This window comes from Nelumbo nucifera, chromosome 3 (assembly GCF_055504915.1).
Source record: "Nelumbo nucifera cultivar China Antique chromosome 3, China Antique-T2T, whole genome shotgun sequence".
Lineage (NCBI taxonomy): Eukaryota > Viridiplantae > Streptophyta > Magnoliopsida > Proteales > Nelumbonaceae > Nelumbo > Nelumbo nucifera.
The window spans coordinates 16,020,022-16,040,650 of record NC_142651.1 but is presented as its reverse complement, the minus strand read 5'-3'; the positions used below and the strand labels follow the sequence as shown (position 1 = coordinate 16,040,650).

Here is a 20,629-nt window from a genome sequence, read left to right as displayed (position 1 = left end):
GATAACATTCTATCTACAACCATGAACATGTCAATGTCAAGCCATGAACAATGAAATAAAACATAAGCTTGTATATTTTTTGTCAGCAAAATCAAAAATAAAAAATTATCATTAAATAAGATTCTTGAAAGTATTTACACCCAGACCTTGAGTAGGTAGTTGATAGTGCAAATCTATTCCCTCCTTACAGACTTCATAAGCTAGCCTATGACCATGTGTAGTAGGGACCCCTACTTGCTAATTCCACTTAAGGCTGCAACTTGGGCCGGGTTGGCCCGAACCTAACCCAAAAAAATTGGGTTGGGTTGGGTCGGTTTGATGTTCGGGTTAGGGTTAGGGTTGAAATTCATGAACCTGACTTTATTTCAAGTTGGGTTAGGGTTGACCTCTTAGCCAACCCGACCCAACTCGAATCCAACTCTATAGTACATGTCATATATAAATATATGTTATATCTAATATATAACATACATTGATTTGTTTATATGCATGATATTTGTATGACTCCCACCACATAGTATCATGTATTTCTTTTAAGATAATCACTTCACTTAATTGTAATCAGAAAGACTAAAACCTTAATAATATTATTTTATGTTTTTTTGAAAATTTTATTCTTCATCTCCTCTATGTTGTTTGCCATCTAAGAAAGATCTATCATAAGCCATAACTCATAATAAACTATGGTTATTTCTAACACTTGTTTTTCTAAATTGTGTACCAAAAAAAAAAACGTCAACAAACAAATACTAATGAAACATATGATTAATATATGTAGTGAAAGTTGAGTTAAGATCTAAAATCGAAAAATTTATAAGGTTTTAAGGGATGGGAAGAAGGTTGGGTTGGGCCCAACCCAACCCGAAATTGACTTCGGTTTGGGTTGGGTTGGGTTAAAGTTGAAGGAATTTAGTTAGGATTAGGGTTAGGGTTGGGTTAGCCGGATTGGGTTAGGGTTAGGGATGAACTCAACCCGACCTAACTTGGCCCAACTTGCAGCCCTAATCCACTAGACTGAAATTGTTAACGACTGGATTCAGGTAAGAGGAAGGCTGGTATCTGTGACTCCTGCTTCCTTCATATTCACTGTTTGATACAATGTCATTTAGATCTCCACCAATCACTCATTTAGCATGTAGAAGAAAATCAATGTCCAATAATGAGGAGCATAATTCTTTCCTCCTTGAGAAAATTGGGTGACCATATGTCAAACAAAGGAACCGTCAACCATGGTTCAAAATGTGAGTGTATTTGACACATTATCACTCGATAAATGGCATGTAAAATCTGAAGTGTTAAGTAAAAGGCAACAACAAAGTAATATATTAGATTGCTCTCTTGCTTGGTGTGAAGCAAAGTTATGATGCCAAATGAACACTTTTTTGTTTTAGATAATTTTGTTTGTTTCAAAGGGGGAACAAGTTCTAGGTTATGGGACTTGCAGATTTTCTTCAAATACCACACATTGTTGTGGTTATTACAACTCTATACATTGAGGTTTAAACCCCCATAATGATAGATTATAGGGGCCGTTTGGCAAGTCTTTTTTTGAAAGATCTTCTGGAAGCTCTAACAATCAAAAGACGATGTAAACTTTTGCATCAAGATCTTAGTAGCTTGAAGACCTTTTAATTAAGGTGTGTCTTTCCACACGAATACGAGTTGAAAAAAAAGGCGAAAATCTCTATTTGGAGCTTCCCAAAAATAGCCCGAAATGGGCTTCTCATGTCTTTCTGGGGTTGTGGCTTTAGGTGACTGAATCTTTTCCCAATCAAATGGGAAAAGACCAAAACACAGGCTGTTGTGCTTCTAAAAAACCAACAGCCCATGCGAAAAGGCATGCCAAACGGGGCCATATGTCTTCTTGTGATGATGTGATTCTCTAAATAAAACCCTAAGACTGTGTTTGGTTGCAATGCAAATGAATTTACACTGATGCAAAATTATGCTAATGCAAATGATGTCAGTGTAAATTCTGACCTATTTTTGTTTTAAAATTAAGCTTATTTTGTTTGATTGCAATACAGATTAAGTAAATTAAGACATGAAGCAGAATAAAGTAAAACCCAAAACAAAATTAAACGAGAATTTGCATTTTTTTTCATTTGCACTCCCATGCATTTGTGCTAGCGCAAATAAAATTCCACTACAACCAAATGCAGCCTTAGGCTCAGTTTGGAACGAATACAAATACAAATATGTAGAGTGCAAAATCTTATATTTTATATGTATTTATACTCTGTATATATGATCAGATACAAGCTGATGGTTGAAGACATGATGGTCACCGGATTGCAGGTAGGTTGTAGGATATAGGGTGCCTTCTTTTTTAACCCGTATAGATAAAAATATCTATAGAGAACATGCCCTGAATTCGCCTCTTAACTTAAAATAGAAGGCTTCTAACCTTGGACGGTAACACAAGCCTACATTTGGTTGCATAGAAAACGAAAGAATTAAATGAATGGTTTTATAGAACTTGGGCATTTACAAATCAATGGTAATGATTCCAATCCAAGTTCATAGGTCCAAAATGTATAAATTCAACTTAGCTGCTAGTATTTAGCAATAAGGCAACCTTATATTCTTATCAAATACCAAAAGTGAAAATAGGACAAGTTTGTGCTTCTAAAAAAACGCTTAAAATCTGTTTGGTAAGGTGATTTTTCTAATAAAAAACACTTATTTGACAACATTACTTAGTTCAAAATGGGCTTTTGTCAATATAAAAACAATATTACCCTCCATTGTGTATAAATGCCATTTTTATCACAAAAACCACGTTGGAGGCCTTTGATTCAAAGCAAACAACAATAAAAGAAAAAAAAAATATATAAGGGGTGAAATGGAGTGGTGGAAATCAATATTCGATCAATTTTTTAGGAAAAAGACAAGAAAAAAATGGATGAAAATTGACCCTGGTTGTAACTTGTCGCCACTACAAGTGATGAGAAGTGCAAATGGAAAGGAAAAAGTGAGGAAGAAGATGGGATGGGGGTTTTAGAGTAAACGGAATCATTTTGAGTATTAAAAGGTTTAAATGGTAAACCTAGGATGAAAAATAAGAAGTGATTCTTGAAAACTCAAGAAGCCAGAAGTTGCCATCAACTTTTTTTTTTAATGGGCTTTTTTTTTGGTGGAAAAAACCTACTTATTGCTTTTTCACCAAACTCTTTTTTAGAGTTGTTGTTGCCAAGGATGGGGCCGAGGGCAACGAGGTAACTTCGCTTCTTTGGCCGAGGCCGATGTGTCCAACCTGAGAACAAGAGAGAACACGTCAGAGGCCCCGGGTGTTATCCCAAGGGCTGAGACTCCAATGATCAAGTTAGTCAAGCATATGAGGGGGTTAGACCAGGCTTGAGACGAGGCCTCTGACAAGGTCACTTGACAGCAAGAGAGCAGTAATGAGCAAGATGGATTTACCTTAAGTTGGGGCCTTTCCATATGCGCCTATATCACGAGTGTTTTGGCTTTTGAATCACAATAAACACTTATTTTAAGCCCCTCCAAACATGGCCTAAGAATCAATGCTTATCTTCTGGAAAGATAGTGAGAAGAGGTGACCTCCCAAATGACCACTTGGATCGAGGCTTAGCTAAGTAGAAGAGTTGAGAAGTCACCAAATGGAGTCACACCAAAAATATGTAAAGAAGGCAATTATATGTGTATAATGAAAGCTTACCTTATTGTGCACTTGGGATCGAGGCTTAGCTAAGCAAAATGTTGGGAATTGGGGTCACAGAAACTTGGAGGAGAAGTGCTCTGAGGTGTGTCTGAAGACACTATCTTTAGAATGTTATTTGCCCTTACTCAGTTTTATTGAGTTTGCTGTTGGGTTATAGGGAAATTTGTTTCCAAGATATAACAGAGCCTTGAGCGAGAATCTGCAACCAATAAAGTTGAAGAGTCTCTGAAGAAACCTTCTGTGAGAGACAGTAGTAGATCAAACTGAGAGAGACGAGTGATTTTCGAAAACCTATGTCGAATTGCTTGATTCACATTCCTTAAATAGTTTTTGAAGAATCATGGAGATGAGGAAGATGTTTGCTCAGAAAAAAGGCTCTTTAAATAGTCACAATTTTAAATTGTGACCATTAAAAGGTAGTTAACAATTAATGACTATTAACTTTGAACAGTGCCTCTTGATTACATCCAATCAGATCGTGACCATTGAAATCATCAACAATCAACCTTGCACCAAAAGTCAAAGTTGCCTTATACAGACCATGCGGAGTGTGAGCAAAGTGTGCCTCATTGTGCTGCACGCACACACATACGTTGCACAGTAGCAAACCTCCATACTCTACTCTTATATTTCTAAAGAGTGTAAATAAGCTTCTATTTAAAAACTTAAAACAAGTTTAGTAATTTCCTAATGTGGGACAAGTTGAAAACTGGTTTTTTAGTGAGAGAAAAAACTATTTTTCAAGACATGTATGCAGGTGTGAACTTGCACCAAAAGTCAAAGTTGCCTTATACGGACCATGTAGAGTGCAAGCAAAGTGCGCTTCATTGCGCCGCATGCACACACATGTGCGTACGTTGCACAGTTGCAAACCTCCATACTCTACTCTTATATTTCTAAAGAGTGTAAATAAGCTTCTATTTAAAAACTTAAAACAAGTTTAGTAATTTTCTAATGTGGGACAAGTTGAAAACTGGTTTTTTAGTGAGAGAAAAAAACTATTTTTCAAGACATGTATGCATGTGTGTTTTTCATGTAATTGATCAATCAAACCCCATTAGATTTAATATCTAATGAGATTAAAATCCAACACAGAAGAGCCAGAAGTCACCAAATGGAGTCACACCAAAAGTTTGTAAAGAAGGCAATTATTTGTATATGTGCATCATGAAAGCTTACCTTATTGTGCAAATGACTACAATGACTTGATTGAATCAAGTGGTATAGCTAGAAGTGTAGACACTTATAAAAAAAAAAAAGAATGGCATAGGTATAAGTGTATACACTTGAAAACATTAACAACATTATGATTAGTTCTGCTTTTCTTATTATTAACATTTTAAAAATTATACTCCTTCCAACATGGATTGTTTTTTTCGGGGTAGCCATGCCCAAAATCCTAGCCCCCATTTGGGTGAAGGCAAGACTTGATCCTAAATCTCAACTCTTTAACCAGCAAGTTAGTGAGCTCCTCCAATCAAGGAGAATGAATCAATGGCTTTTTATTTTTGGATAAATTGTTAAAGCCTCTCCTGAAATTTTTGATCGTTGTTGAAGTTTTGGTAATTGCAATCACCTCCCATGAACTTTCTAACATAGTTGCAAGTAGATCCCCTCTATTAGAATCCTCTAACAAGAGACGCGAAAAATGCTCAAAATACCCATGCAATTATTATTTAGGTTGCTTTCAGAAAAAGAATACAAACTTTATGAACAACAAAGAAACTAAGAAAATTTAAAGTTGTGGATTTACCTTTAAGCAATTGATATGAAGGGAAATTTTGGAAAATAAATCAATTTTTGAAAGGATCCAGGGTAGCGATTGATATGAAAATAAAATTTAGAAAATAAACATTTTGGTCAAAAATAACTTCATGGGCATTTTGGATTTTTTCATGCCTCTTGTTAGAGGATTCTAATAAAGGGGGTCAACTTGCAAATGTGTTAGAAAGTTCAAGGGAGGTAATTGCAATTATCAAACTTCATGGGATGTTTCAACAACGGTCAGAAACTTAAAGGGAGGTTTTAGCAATTGTTTAAAACTCACCATGAGTTTTCAACATTTCTCTTAAACTCACAACTTTTTAAAACATCCAGGGAACCCCAAGTCATTAAGTTTTACTTTCCATTAGTGCATTGTTAATGTTTCTTAACATAGGTGTCCACGTTAGCATGAATAACAATTTTTATGACCAAATTACCCTTGGATGGCGAGTTAGAGGAAAAGGGCTATTTAGGTTAGGGCTAGATTTGTTCTCCCAAAATTCTCTCTCTATGCTCTACCTCTCTCGTCAGATCTTCTGGCCATTGCACTGCACCCTCTCTCTTGCTCAAATCTTGCTTCCGTCGTAGCACCTTCTCTCTCGTTCAGATCTTGTCACCATACCACCTTCTCTCATGCTTAAATCTTGAAGGTAGCCATTGCACCACCCTCTCTCTTGCTCAAATCTTGCCGCTGCCATAACATCTTCTCTCTCACTCAGATCTTACCGTCGCAACACCTCCTCTCTTGCTTTGATCGTGAAGGTAGCCATTGCCCCACCCTCCCTCTTGCTTAGATCTTGCTACCTCCATAACACATTTTCTCTCATTCAGATCTTGAAGGTAGCCGCCACACCACCCTCTCTCTCTTGCTGAAATCTTGCCATCACCGTAGCACCTTCTCTCTTGCTCATATCTTGAAGATAGCCGCCATACCACTCACTCTCTCTCTCTCTCTCTCTCTCTCTCCTATTTGAAGTCGCCACCACACAGATCTACTGTTTGAAGATCTATCGGTTTGAAGATTTGAAAGAACAAAGACGATTAGAAATTTCAAAAATTTTTTATGCTTTGAAACATTTGCAATGTATTCTTTTGAATTTGGAATGTAAATCCCCATCGAGGTCTTTACAAATTTATGCAAAAAGATATTTTTGTAAATTTTTATTTGATTATCTGAATTTTTTTTTGAATTTTTGTTGCAATAATTGTAGGATGCAATGTCTAATTTTTGTTTGATTTTATTAGTTTGTTTGTAATTTTTGAAATTTGTGTTTCTACATTTTTTACTTTTTTCTATAATATATAATTTTTGAATTTTTATCATTTTATGTATATTTGCAATTTCTGTTTTTATCCAATCTTTATATTTTTTGAGTTTTTTTTTTGCATTTTGCATTTTTCAGTTTTCAATTTTCTTTTTTTTTTTTGCATTTTCAGTGTTTTGTTATAATTTCCAATGTTTTTCACATTTTTTCTATTTTCTATAATCTATAAAATTTCCTGTATTCTTTGTTATTTATTTACAATTTCTGTGTTTTTCTATATTTTTTGTGTGTTTTTTCTACAATTTTTATTTTCTGAATTTGTTTTTTCAATTTCTATAGTTTTTATAATTTAAAGATAATTTTTTATTTTGTTTGCAATTTCTATAATTTTTATATTTGTTGTAATTTTTATATTTTTATGTATTTTATATTTGAAAATATTTTTTGAATCTTTCCTTTTTTATATCTTTTTAGTTAAAATATTAAAATATATATGTATATATTTTATATTTTTCTATGAAGGGTCAAATATTAATATATTAACACCACCCATTTGTCTGTTTAACATCAAGTTAGTGACATGATGAATTTTAAACATTTTAAAAAATTATGATAAATTTAAAAGAAATGTTAAAATTCATGATGAGTTTTAAACAATTTCCATAAAACTTACATTGTACAAACTCTAACGTGGGGAAGAACGTAAAATAATAAGGGGGTAAATGGAAATTCACCAATGCGTAGCGATGTGATTGCAAAAAAGACCTATTTTCTATATTTTTTTTTGCTTAAGCCTCTCTTGTGTCTTATGACAAATGCTTTGATCTCCCCTCTACTTTGACTTATCTAAAAGTTTTCATTCGGACATTTTGGAGAGATTATACAAATAGTCCCAGTTTGACGTGGACTAAACAATGAAATTACCGTTATGTTTCTATTCTTTTCTTTCAAACAAAAAAGCACAACATGTCATAGACCACTTACACGTTCCAAGATAAAATTGGTAGATCGTTGGAACAACTGGGATCTGCTCCTCACAGATCGGCATGCTGTGAGGTTCGTGTCAGATGCGCTCTGTGAGGAGCAGATCCAGACTCTATTGGATCGTGTTTTGTTGGCAAAAAATCTCAACTCCTAACATTGTGATTTCACTAAAGACGTAGAAGCCTGCAAGGCCACTCAGACCGTACTTGTCTTATTTTCTTTTTTCTTTTAATTTAGAAGGCCAAATTTACAGTGTATATAAAAGAGGCTTTCAGGGTTATTTTGGTCAATAAATACTATTTATACGCAAATTGAGAATTTTAAAGTATTTAAAAGCATGGCGTGGCATTATTATTTTTTGATTAATTTCTTAACATCGAAGTAATAGAAGAGGTCTATTTTTTTTTTTTTTTATAATCAATTCGTTTGAAATGTCAAGCAAGAAATTTGGAGACAGGGGATATTAAAGCATTTATCAAAAAACATAAGTGAGGTTTAAGTAATTTATCCCAAGAATAATTGTCAGGTCAACAAACGGGGCCTTTCAAGCCAATTTGTAGACTTATTATTCTCGCTCTAGGCTAGGGTACTTTCGACTATTCACTGTTTTCTCTACCTGTGACGTGTCAATTAAAACAGCCGGGTTCTTCGAAGTAATTGTAGCCATTATTTTGAGATCGTTCAAGAGCCGAACTAAACTTTTACTCACCAGCTTGCCTTGGATCGGAATCTGGTGTTCCTTCCCGGCGATTCCGGTAATTCCCGGTGAGCTTTTTCAATTTCAGATTCTTCAGGTATGCTGCGGTATACGGCTTCTTGCCCCTTTCGTTTGAATATCATGTTTCCTTAAATTCTTTCCTTTGTATGGATTAATTTATTGACATTTCCTTCACGGACTTATCCGATCGTCAGAAATTATTATGTTTTAGTAAATTCGGTCGATCTCTCTCCAATCACGACAGTACCTTTCTTTATATTTCAGTTCGTTTTCTTTCTGAAGGCGAGTTACAGAGGCTTGCCCTTTCAATTGCCCGAGTACGAGAGAGCTAGGGTTTTTGCGAGTTAGTTAATCAAATCGGAACAATTGGAAAGGAATATAAACAATTTTAACTTCCTTGTAAATAATATTCTTTAATAAAAGACAATTCAATTGGAAAGCCAGCAAGCTTTCCAACCTTTTAAGAGGTCTACCAGATTAACGATCTCTGCTTTATGATGATGCAAGGTTGGTAAAAGCTTTCGGCAGGATGAGTGAAGTCTTTGAAGGGTACGAGCGCCAATACTGCGAGCTCTCAGCAAATCTATCCAGAAAGTGCACATCTGCTGGTCTTCTTGATGGAGGTATGGGATGCATTCCCCTCTCCTTGTGCAATTTTCTGGTTTTGGTTGAGCTTAATATATGCAGATCCCTTGGTATCCGCTTTCAAATTGGATATCTTCGTTCATATGATATTACGTCAACTAAAGTTGTTTGATTTCCATAATTATTGAAAATTTTATCATTGATTGCAACGATCCATGGTATCTGCGTCTTTTTTTTTTTAACTTCTATTGTTGCTTCGGAATATTTCTGATTCTTGGAATCTGTGAGAATTCTTATTATGATCCGTTGGTAAAGGTTATATACATCAGCTTGCCTGGCGAGAAGTAGCATTTTTTTTTTAATTTAGGGCATTGGAAGAATCCTTTGGTCGTAATTAGGATTTAACTTCTATCAGTCAAGGTAAAAATGTTACTAGTTTAGTATGTTAATGATCTGAATAAAACAATATCGCCAAATGAGTGACATGAAGAAACTTCTAGCATGGAATGCAGGATAACATGATACCAAAGGCTCGAAGAATGTAAGGAACTCATTGTGGTATCCTGTTGCACTTGAGAACGCAAGTCCACTTATGGAACTACTTTTAGTTGTTGACAAACTATAGAGAAGAGGTCATTTGACTAACTTCAGAATTTTTAGAGATGAATAATGAAATATTTTTCAACTTTTTTTTTCGTAGGCATATTACACTTGGGCTCAAATGCCCATGGAAAACTAAAATGGAATGACTTTTCTTGATTTGGAATCTGTACATGCTGTAAGTCTTTGAGATCATCTAATCTCAATTTCCTTGTGACTGAGAATGACATGAATGGGGCTGCCCTGGATAGAGTTGTAATGGATTTTAAAGTCCATCTAAGATCTCTTTGGATTTTCTATGTGGAACACAGTGTTTATCATTTGCAGGTTGACATAATAATATTGAATGTTTGATAGGAAACAGTTACTTTCATTAAAGATAATTAAATACAACTACAACTATCAACCACCCAATCATAGGGTGTTGACCTCATTGGAATACTCTTGAATTACAGCACTGCCCAAAACAAGTTTTCTCTAGTAGCCCCTTGCTTCGCCAACATATCAGCTAGCCCATTAGCTGACCTTCTAACCCACTTAAAGGAGGCTCCTATCTCCCTTGCTAGCAACTAGCCAATTTATTTCCATCACAAACTGTCTATATATCCAGACTCCCAATTTTGTGATTGTATCCACCCAATTACTAGCTTAGAATCCCCTTCTACCTCAATTTGATGAAGCCCCATCTGCTTAGCCAGCCTTAAGCCTTGTAGTACAGCCAATACTTAGGCTCTTAGTGAATCCCCCACTCCTATTGGCCTAGAAAATAAAGCAATTAGTCTGCCCTCTGCATCCCTTAGAACTCCATCTATTCCAGAAGGGCCTGGGTTGCCTAAAGAACTTCCATCAAAGTTCAGCTTTACCCTTTGGACAGTAGGAGTCCAAATATCTTGAGATTCAGCCTTCAAAGAAGTAGAATTTTCCACTACATTCCAGCCTCTTAAGATGTCATCAACTGAGAAGTCCTTGAAAAGCTCTAAGGTTTTCAGCCAACGTAAGATTTTGATGGTTATTCCTTCAATGACTTTATTCCTTAGATTTTTCAATCTCTAAATACCTTGTTATTTCTTTCTTCCTAGATTGACCAGAGGATAGCTGCCCTTGTGGCTCTCCACATTACTCTGCCTCTTTTCTTCAGTAGCCTAAAGAAAGTTGGATAAAAAAGGCCCACCACATCCCGAGGAGGGTCCCACTTGCAGACAAAGAGAGAAGAGAACCAATTCCAAATATAAGACACAAAGGGGCAGGAGATTAATAAGTGCAAAGATGTCTCACGCATAGATTCCAAGGCGCCAAGGCAAGGCTAAGCGAAGTTGCCTAGGTGATGGATTTTTTTTAAGTAAAAACATGTATCCTAGGGTAGTTCCCTAGGTTCCATAATCATATTTCCTTAATAAATATCCATAATTTTCATAAGAAGAGTATAAACTTCATGTTTAAGTATAGAAAATCAACATATTCCAACATATTCATGAGAAGAAAAAAAAGAAGGAAAAGAAAATTAAAAAAATATAGGGGCTGAGCCTTTATTTCTGTTATAGGAAAATAAGAAAAGAAAAGGTGGAAGAAATTAGCATATAAACACACAAAATTAGTAAAGAAAAAGAAGAAAATGTGTTGATTGGACAACATTTTAAGTTCTTATTGGTTCAGGTTTTGAAGTCTTTGAGTGTTCAATACAGCATTTAGCAATGTTTGTGTTGATTAAACCCTAACAAACAAGAAAATAATAAAAAGAAATTAGTATATAAACACACAAAATGAATATTTTAGTTTAAAATGTCTGTTTTATAATTATAACCTCTAAAAATTAAGAATATAAAAGTTTTTTATTACACGCTATAGAAAACTGCTTGGCAATTAGGCGAGGCGAGCCTCCAAGGGCGTCTTGTTGCCTAGGCGTCGCCTTGACAACTATGGTCTCACGACAACCCAAGCAAAGGCTACAAACATGGGGAGAGAGACACCAACGTGGCCTTCTTTTTTGAAGGTCTGTTGTTTTAAGCTCTCTACCTTCTTCCTATTCTCCTCATAGAGGACCTCATTCAAGAAGCTTTGTATTATTTGCAGTATCTCCTTCCATCCTTCCACTCGTCTCCCTTCCAGAATGCAAAGCATCTGTTTTGCTCCTTGTCTAAAAAATTCACTCAATGTTATATACCAACCATTTCCGTTTTTTCTTATTATTGCAAGATACCTCCTGCCCCATGCATCTAGTGATTTCTTCCACTCTAGATTTCTTTCATAATAAAGTGCCTCATCTACAAAATTCTTAAACCAAGCAATTGCCTCCCCTACAAGTAGAACTGTTGCCTTTTTGAGCTCCCTTAATTTAACCAATGAAACGCCTTTCACCATCATTTCCTCTGCTACAAAGGTGTTGGCTTCAGTCTTTACTGTCCTCTTCCACCCTGCTGCTCGAACAAAGTCTTCTTCACCTGGTTCTCGAATTGAAGCTCACGAAGGTGCAACGCTATCCATGATTCCCTTACCTAAAATTAAATGTGATATATCATGCTGTCATCTAATAACTTTTAAAAGACCTTTTGTTCTTCCTTGTTGTTGGTTTTAGTGCATTAACCTCTCTTCTCTTTCTTACACACATACACACAATGGCTCTACACCTTTGTTCTGCTCTATTTGAACTGTTGAAATTACTAAGCTGTTGAATATGTTTGATAATTTATGTCTTCTATGGATTTGGAGTCTTCTATAGAGTATAGATTTGGATGGTGGCTTGTTATAGATATTGAGTCACCCGTGTTTTTTATGAAATATGGTTATGGATTATTGTGTATAATGTTTGAATGTTTTCTCAAGTATATATTGAACCAATTCTTTGTAGATCTTTGTTACAACAATGTATGGATCCAAACAGGACTGACCATAATGATGCATGCAATTACCCTTCAATAAAAGGGGAAAAAGTGATTATGCAAGTCTTAAAGAAAGATATGGATCCAAAAGTTTAATCCTAATACTGTTAAACCATATAACATGATACTGAATACAAGATGTGCACCTTAAACCCCTAGGAGGTTAATAGTCTAATATAACTTCCATGAGCAGAAGAAAATTTAGAACGAGAAGGCTTGCCACCATGATTGCTTTCCTAGTAGAAAAGAGCCAGTAAGGAACCTATGTTGGTTTTGCAACATCCAGAGTGGCATAAAATCTTCTGGCTAGTTTTTGGCCTTCCCGTACTTCTCTGGTGTCCAAGTGTGATTAAATCCATTGGAGATGTGTGTGGAGGTTTCATTGAGACTAACAATTCCCCTCCAGAGGTAGCAACCTATGAGTGGGTCAGAATGAAGGTGCACAGGGGAGAGTCCATCCCGAATAAGGTGGATATTGCCGTGGGGGAAGCTTTGTTCTCTGTCCAACTTTGCTTGAGTTTCTGCCAGCTGTGAGTAGATGGAAGTGGGGAGATCAAGGAAACGGGAAGTCCCAAAAAGAGGGGAAAGTGGTCTCTGAGTTTTCTAAAATCTTAGTTCTAGAGGATGTTGGCGAAAATCTTCAACCTCAAATGCGCCTCAGTGATGCTCAACCTGACTTCCGACCACCGTTGAATTTCCCGACAGCTGATGAAGGTGAGGATGGAGACAGAATCAGTTCTAACCCGAGCCGTCGGATCTTGGATGTCTTGGAGGGCCAGGATGTGCCGTCTAGGGATAATATTGAAGGAGGGGTTCAAAATTCAAACTTTTGGTCGAATGGACGGAGCTTAGGAATTGAAGAATTAAAAAGTTTAATTGAAGAGTATTTGGTGGAGATGCATGTGGCACCCATGGAGGAAAGCTCGTCGAAAAGCTGTAGGGAGAACCGATAGTCTTCAGTCCTCGAACAGTGTATGGGCTAGGAGATTTTAATAAGGGCTCAGAAGCCCATTCCAATCCAACCAACCCCGGGTAGGGGTCTTTCACAGTTGTTCAGTAGTGGGCTTGGGCCCAAAGCAAGTAGCGAACTCAGGTTTCTCCTCCGTAGGAACGAATTGAGCAGTCCGAGCCAAAGGAAACCTAGTTGGTCCAGCCAGCCTCCAAAGAAAGTAGGGAACAGTCGCGAAGAGCATGTTCGTAACCAGGCTTCACCGCTGTTGGCTTTGAAGGGTAGTGCCGGCATACGGACTGTTCATCTTCAACCTCCTAGCCCTCTGTGTTCGTTAGCCTCACCTTTCATGGAGGAAACCAGGATGTATGTGCATCACCTAGCGTTGGCAAGGGTGGAAGAAAATCTGGTTGAAGCTGCTCCCATTGCGGTGGTGGACTCAAATGATTAGTTTGAAGACAGGGGGGAGGAAACTCATCAGCTTAGTTCACAGGAGGGGGGGGGGGAGAGAAATTGAATTGAGAGAGGCAATTGGAAGTCTAGCTCAGTTGAGTAATAACAATGGAAAGACATCTAATTCATCATTTCAGGGAGGTAAGCTGTCTAACATTTTGGCTTCCTCTTCTTGGGTTTCCTCGAAACTCTTGGGATTGGGTAAATTCTTAGGAATTTCAATGGAGGGGATGGAGGATGAAACAATTAATTTTTTGGAGGGGGTTGAACAAAGAATTCTTCTGGAGAGAGGGAAATTAGCGGCAAAGAAAGGAAGAACAACCTCTAAGAGGAGTAGAGAGATGATGAGGCTGACGTGGGGTTTAAATGATAAGGCAGGTAGCAGTGAGGGGACGTTGGGGGGGGGAGTTTAAGTTTGAAGTTGTTTTGCTCTGTTCTTATCGCTTTTTCGTGGAGTTAAAAATCTTATCTTGGAATGTAAGAGGTTTGGGTTCAGGAAGAAGAAGGCTAGTGGTGTGTGCGTCTCTGAAGAAGTCAAGTTCGAAGATTATCCTGCTTCAAGAAACTAAACTGGAAAGTTTGGATGCTACAACTATTAGAAGCATCTAGGGGGAGGGAGAGGTCAGATGGAAGGAAAAGTTGGCAGTGGGTAGTGCAGGGGGTTTGTTGAGCCTTTGGGATCCTTCTGTCTGTAGTTTAATCTCTTCTCACATTGGGAACTTTTAAGTTTCCTTAGTTCTGAAGTTTACTGATGGTAATATCTGTCAAATCACCAATGTTTATGGCCCTACAGACAGAAATCTCCGGGAGGATTTTTGGGAAGAATTGGTTGAGGCGAGGGGAAACTTGTCTTACCCATGGGTTATTGGAGGCGATTATAATGTTACTTTGTCTGCTGAAGAAAAAAATACCAGAGGTAGGAGGTCAAGAGCGATGCTTCAATTTGCTGATTTTATTAACAGATTTGAGTTGATGGATTTCCCCCTTCAGGGTAGTCGTTTTACTTGGACTAATAATCAAGACAACCCCACCCTAGGTTTTTGGTCTCCTCTAATTGGGAAGAGCTTTTCCCTAATTTTAGGCAAATTGCCCTCCCTAGGCCAGTATCAGACCATATTCCAATCCAGTTGGTCTGTGGCTTTAGAGGAAAAATCAGAGCCCCCTTTAAATTTGAGAATGCTTGGTTTGAAGATAATAAGCTTATTCCCTTGTTGAAGACTATGTGGAAAGCCTTGCAGGTGGTCGGCACTAGCTCTTTCATTTTGGCAAAAAAACTTGGTGCCATTAAAAAGAGATTAAAAATCTGGAAAATGGAGAATAATTTGAACTCAGAAACTAAAAAAGAGAGCTTTAGTGAGTATTATTAAGGAAATTGATTCAGCAGAAGAGATTAGTCCTTTATCAGAGGAAAGCAGATTGAAGAGATCTCAGGCAAAGATTAATTATGATAAGCTGGCTGTGAAAGAAGAAATCAAGTGGAGGCAGAGGGCTAAAGTAGTTTGGTTAAAAGAGGGGGACAAAAACACTCACTTTTTTCATAGAATGGCAAATGCCAGAACAAGAGCTTCTTCACTCAGTAAGTTGGAGTGGGAAGGAAGAATGGGGAATTCTGATGCAGAAATGAAGGTAGTGGCAACTAACTTTTATAAAAACCTTTATAAAGAGTCTTGGACCTTCAAACCCTTTCCTAGAAACTTCCTTTCAAGCAGTTGAGTGAAGATCAGATTTCTTTCATTGAGAGACCCTTTACGGAGGAGGAAATTAAAGCTGCTATTACCATGTTGGCGGATGATAAATCGCCAGGGCCGGATGGTCTTACCAACCTCTTTTATGTTAAATGCTGGGACTTTATGAAGCAAGATATTTTGAATGTACTTCAAGCGTTTTATGATAATACTTCTCTTCAAAGAAGTTTAAACACTACTTTTATCACCTCATTCCAAAAATTGAAATGGTAGTGAATGTTAAAGATTTCAGACCAATCAGTCTTCTGCACAATTTTTATAAGATCCTAGCTAAAGTTCTTGCTAAGAGATTGAAAGGGGTGTTAGAGAGTGTTATCTCAAACAATCAAAGTGCTTTTGTCCCGGGGAGGCAGATGCTTGACTCTGTTCTTATTGCTAATGAGCCGATTCACTCAAGAAGAAGAGAGGGTGTCCCAGGTTTGATTTGCAAACTTGATATTGAGAAGGCTTATGACCATGTTAACTAGAGGTGTATTGATTTTGTGTTGCATCAAATGAAGTTTGGGCAGAAATGGAGAAACTAGATTAAAGTGTGTATAACCTCTCCCAAATTTTCAATTCTGATTAATGGTCAGTCAACAGGGTTTTTTGATAGCTCTAGGGGTTTAAGACGGTGATCCCCTGTCCCCCTTGCTATTTATTTGTGTTATGGAAATACTTTGCTCTGTAAAAAGGCAGCTGATACTGGTGATTGGGAAGGTTTTGCAATCGCTCTTGAGGGGGAAAAGGTTAATATTCTCCAATTTGTAGATGATACTTTATGCCTTGTGGATGCTTCTCCTTCTCAGTTAGATCTTGTCCTTAGGATTTTAACCTGGTTTGAAGTGGTCTCTGGGCTCAAAGTCAATTGGAACAAAAGTCAAATCATTCCAATGGGTCAAGTAACCAACATAGTTGATTGTGCGGAGGTGTTGGCTTGTCAGATTGAATCCCTCCCAGTGAAATATTTGAGTTTGCCCTTGGGGGCAAATTGTTTAGCTTCCTTGATTTGGGATCTAGTTATTGAAAGAATGGAGAGGAAATTAGCATCATGGAAGGCAAGATATCTATCTTTTGGGGGTAGGGTTACTTTGATAAAAAGTACCCTTTCCAACTTACCTACTTATTTCCTCTCTCTTTTCCCCATCCCAAACAAAGTAGCAAAAAGATTGGAGCAGCTTCAGAGAAGTTTTCTTTGGAGGGATTGAGAAGATGAGCAAAGAATTCACCTAGTCAATTGGGACCAAGTATGTCTCCCTAAGACTAATGGTGGTTTCGGTATAAGGAAGTTGAAGAGCTTTAATTCTGCCCTCCTTTGTAAGTGGATTTGGAGGTTCTTGGCTGAAAATAATGCATGGTGGAGATCCCTCATAGCTGGTAAATATGGGGTGGAGTGGGGCAACTGGAGATCTAGGGATCCTCCTCCAAGTTGGGGCAACTCACTTTGGAAAGGTATTATGAAGAACTTCTCTGTCTTCCCAGAAGGGATTTCAGTCAAGATTGGTAAAAAGGGGATAGAACTAAATTTTGGAAGGACTCTTGGTGCTTGGATGGGCCTCTAGCTGAGTTTTTCCCCTTCTATTTCAGTGTGCTTCTAACCAAGAAGCATCTGTGGCTGAGTGCTTTTGTTCTGCTGGAGACTGTTACTTGGAGCCCCCCTCGTTAGGAGGAATCTTTTTGATTGGGAGTTTGAAGAGATTGTGGAGGTGATGACTCTTGTTCAGAAGCAGAAGATAGACCTGCTCTCGGAAGACAAATGGTGCTGGAAATGGAATCCGGATGGAGAATTTTCTATCAAATCCCTTACCTCTAAGCTTTGCAGATTGGGTCTCACTGATTTCCCAGCTACACAGATATGGAACTCTACAAGTCCATCTAAATGCAATTTTCTGATTTGGACGATGGCCCTTGACAAATGTCTTTCCAGATCTAATCTTGTGAGGCGGGGCATTCAAATTTTGGATTTATCTTGTGGTCTTTGTGGGTTCCTTACTGAATTGACAGACCATTTGTGTATTCATTGCCCGTTCTCCTCTCAGGTTTGGGAGCACTTCCTCAAATCCATGAATATCAGTTGGGTTATGCCAAGATTGGTTAAGGAGCTCCTCTGCTGTTGGAATGTCAAAGGCCTAAGCAAGAAAGGGAAACTGGTGTGGAGGACCATTCCTGCTGCTGTCTTGTGGTCCATTTGGGCTGTGAGAGGAACAGTAGGACTTTCTGTAATAGAGCTAAGAGCCCTGAAGATACAATTCAGAAAGCAGTGGGCAAGCTAATCTCTTGGGTGTCCGTTACTGAGGAGTTCAGAAGTCTGAATTTGTCTGTTTTATTTCGTTCTAACTCCTGGTGGAGATTGTAATTGCTGCGGTTTTCAGACTGCCTTCTGGGTCTGAATCCAGCTTGTATGTGTTGGTTTGAATAAAATTACATTACCTTTTTCCAAAAAAAAAAAAAAAATCTTCTGGCTGGTGATTTAGGGTTTGCACAGTCTACATAGATGATTAGTGACTGGGATCAATTCTTTTGCCCAAGTTATTGGTTAGTGATCATATATGTTTCTTTTCATTTGCAGAGCAAAAGAAACAAAAAGTTTCTGAAATAAAAGCTGGATTGGATGATGCTGAGGCTTTGGTAATTTTCTTTTTCCCCTCTACTGTTTTTAGCTTGTGATATATTTTTTTCTGAATTTCTTCACTGTTGGTTGAGGTTTTTCTCTCTTTTTCATTGTTATTGAATTTGATGATCTTTGTCTGAGTTCTTCAGATTCGGAAGATGGACCTTGAGGCAAGAAGTTTGCAGCCAAGTGTAAAAGCTATGCTTCTTGCAAAGTTGAGGGAGTATAAATCTGATCTGAACAATTTGAAAAGTGAGGTCAAAAGAATCACATCAGTTAATGCTAATCAAGCTGCACGAGATGAATTGCTAGAATCTGGAATGGCAGACACACTGATGGTATGTGTGGGCCAATTTAGCTTGCTCTAAATTCAATTTGGTGTGAAAGATGGTGGTCTCTCTTGATGCTATTTACAAAATTCAGTTGGTCGTTGCTCTAAATTTACCTATACTGCTAATAGAAATGCTTCTGGCTTTCTTAACCTTGGATGTCTTTATTTGCAATAGGTTTTCTTTTTTCTACTGCGTTTTGAAGCATGCTGTCATGCTTTATTTTTTCCCATTACTTTTTGTGGGATATGTTCACCTTCAGTTGATTGGAGAAATAATCATTTAGCACTGATGAATGGACCTTACAGGCATCAGCTGACCAAAGAGGAAGGTTATTGATGTCGACTGAGAGATTGAACCACTCAAGTGAAAGAATTAAGGAGAGCAGAAAAACAATGCTGGAGACGGAAGAACTAGGTGTTTCGATCCTTCAGGATTTGCATCAACAGCGCCAGTCTCTCCTTCATGCTCATGGCACTGTATGTGTTTCACTTGGCCTTTTATTGATTACAGTTTTTGACGACTACCTACAATTGGTTTATCACATTAATTTGCAATTTCTTTCTTTTATTTATTGTTTTATGTGGAACATAGAATTGGATTAATGCTTACAATGTTTGACACCGACTAGAGCTCTTGGATATGGATAGCAAGAGTTCCAGAATTGCCAATATATAATAAATTTCTTTTCTTTTCTGTTAAAATCTCGTATTTACATATTGGTCAGAAAAAAAAAATCTGGCATTTACATGGTCAAGGAGTTGGAATACAACGTTAAGAGTTGGAGTCACTAGGACAAGAGTCCTAGATTTTTGGGATCAAGGGAAAAGGATTTTTTTTGGGTAGATAGGGGAAAAAGAATTCTATACACAGAAAGGATGTTTATGTGTGTGTGTAGACTCTAGAGAGAGAATTGTCATATTAGTCATATTTAGCAAACTGAGTCAGTTCAGTTGGCAAAAACTATTTCTTCTACTATGTGCTAATAGACGTAATTTATATAATGTATACTAAAAATTGACTTTTTGTGCAACTCGAATGTTTAGTTTATATGACATGTAAACTTATTTTTCTTTTACTTTGTTTTAATTTGAGAGGTTATGGACCCATGTAGGCAGTAATTATTTTTCTTTTACTTTGTTTTACTTTTTGGGGCTCTATGTGTGTGTACGTATTAATATGCTTTCTTTCTTTCTTTGCAGCTTCATGGTGTTGATGATAACATTAGCAAGAGTAAGAAAATTTTGACTCTCATGTCAAGAAGGATGAACAGGAACAAATGGATAATTGGTTCCATAATTGCAGCCTTGGTTCTTGCAATCATCTTGATCTTGTATTTTAAGCTGTCTCATTAGCAAGACATACTTGTCCAATTCTGTTGTGGCCGACGCTTTTGGCATTCTCTATAATTGGTGTGAATGTGTGAATGTTTATGAACGTTCTTCATATATCATTTTGTGAGTGTGGCGTCGAGTGAGCAAAGGTGGTCGTATCACCTTTGTTCTCATGTGTTCGGTCTGTCCATCTCATTTGCATCTGAAATGAAATAATTGAGAATTGAGACCCATCAGTTGTTCATCGGTCTAGGCTTTTGTTTCGGGCAAAGCGTTTTTCTCCCATGGATTTCTATATTAAAATTAAAAAACTAAATAACAAACGGTTTTGCCCCTTATAAATTTAGGTAAATTATTAATACCCTCTTGACGGTTTTTTTGCAAATACTTACACCTCCCCTAACCTTTAATCATTGCAGAAACTTCCCCTAACCTTTGAGGTTATACGCTTCAGTTAACTTGAGTGGATGGAGTTTGTTAAATCACTAAATTACGCTTTAGTAATTCGGTTTGCAAATACTTATTTTCTGTATACCGAAATTATTTTTCATCAACTAGGGGTGAGCATTAATTAAAATCTAAACCGAATAAATCGAAATTTTAAAAGTCAAACTAAAAAAATAAAACTGAACCGGAACTGAATTATAGAAAATTTGAAATAACTGAAATCAAAATTTTTGGTTTGATTTTCGGTTATTTTGGTTAAAACCGAATTTTAATAATATATTATATATTATATGTTGCATATTATA

General features: G+C 37.1%; 1 protein-coding gene across 4 annotated transcripts; it reads left to right on the top strand.

Annotated features, from left to right (window-relative positions):
• The first annotated feature begins 8,311 nt into the window (after positions 1–8,311).
• On the top strand, positions 8,312–20,108 carry LOC104598215 (vesicle transport v-SNARE 13-like). 4 transcript variants are annotated; one of them, XM_010260150.2, is made up of 7 exons: positions 8,363–8,492; positions 8,681–8,759; positions 8,924–9,039; positions 18,173–18,231; positions 18,364–18,552; positions 18,852–19,022; positions 19,746–20,108. In XM_010260150.2, the coding sequence occupies exons 3-7, from the start codon at positions 8,946–8,948 to the stop codon at positions 19,896–19,898; spliced, it is 666 nt and encodes a 221-aa protein (XP_010258452.1). In that variant the 5' UTR covers positions 8,363–8,492; positions 8,681–8,759; positions 8,924–8,945; the 3' UTR covers positions 19,899–20,108. The 4 variants fall into 4 exon arrangements, with proteins under 4 accessions (XP_010258472.1, XP_010258462.1, XP_010258443.1 ...); XM_010260170.2 differs by lacking the exon at positions 8,681–8,759 and having other exon boundaries at positions 8,312–8,453; XM_010260160.3 differs by lacking the exon at positions 8,681–8,759 and having other exon boundaries at positions 8,321–8,463.
• The last annotated feature ends 521 nt before the right edge of the window (positions 20,109–20,629 follow it).

What these genes read in the sequence shown, in the direction of transcription:
- LOC104598215 (XM_010260170.2), top strand. Translation starts at nt 8,946, where the DNA reads ATGAGTGAAGTCTTTGAAGGGTACGAGCGCCAATACTGCGAGCTCTCA. An exon ending in TGCTGGTCTTCTTGATGGAG is followed by an intron (nt 9,040 to 18,172) that starts GTATGGGATGCA and finishes TTTCATTTGCAG; the next exon opens with AGCAAAAGAAACAAAAAGTT. An exon ending in TCCTTCATGCTCATGGCACT is followed by an intron (nt 19,023 to 19,745) that starts GTATGTGTTTCA and finishes CTTTCTTTGCAG; the next exon opens with CTTCATGGTGTTGATGATAA.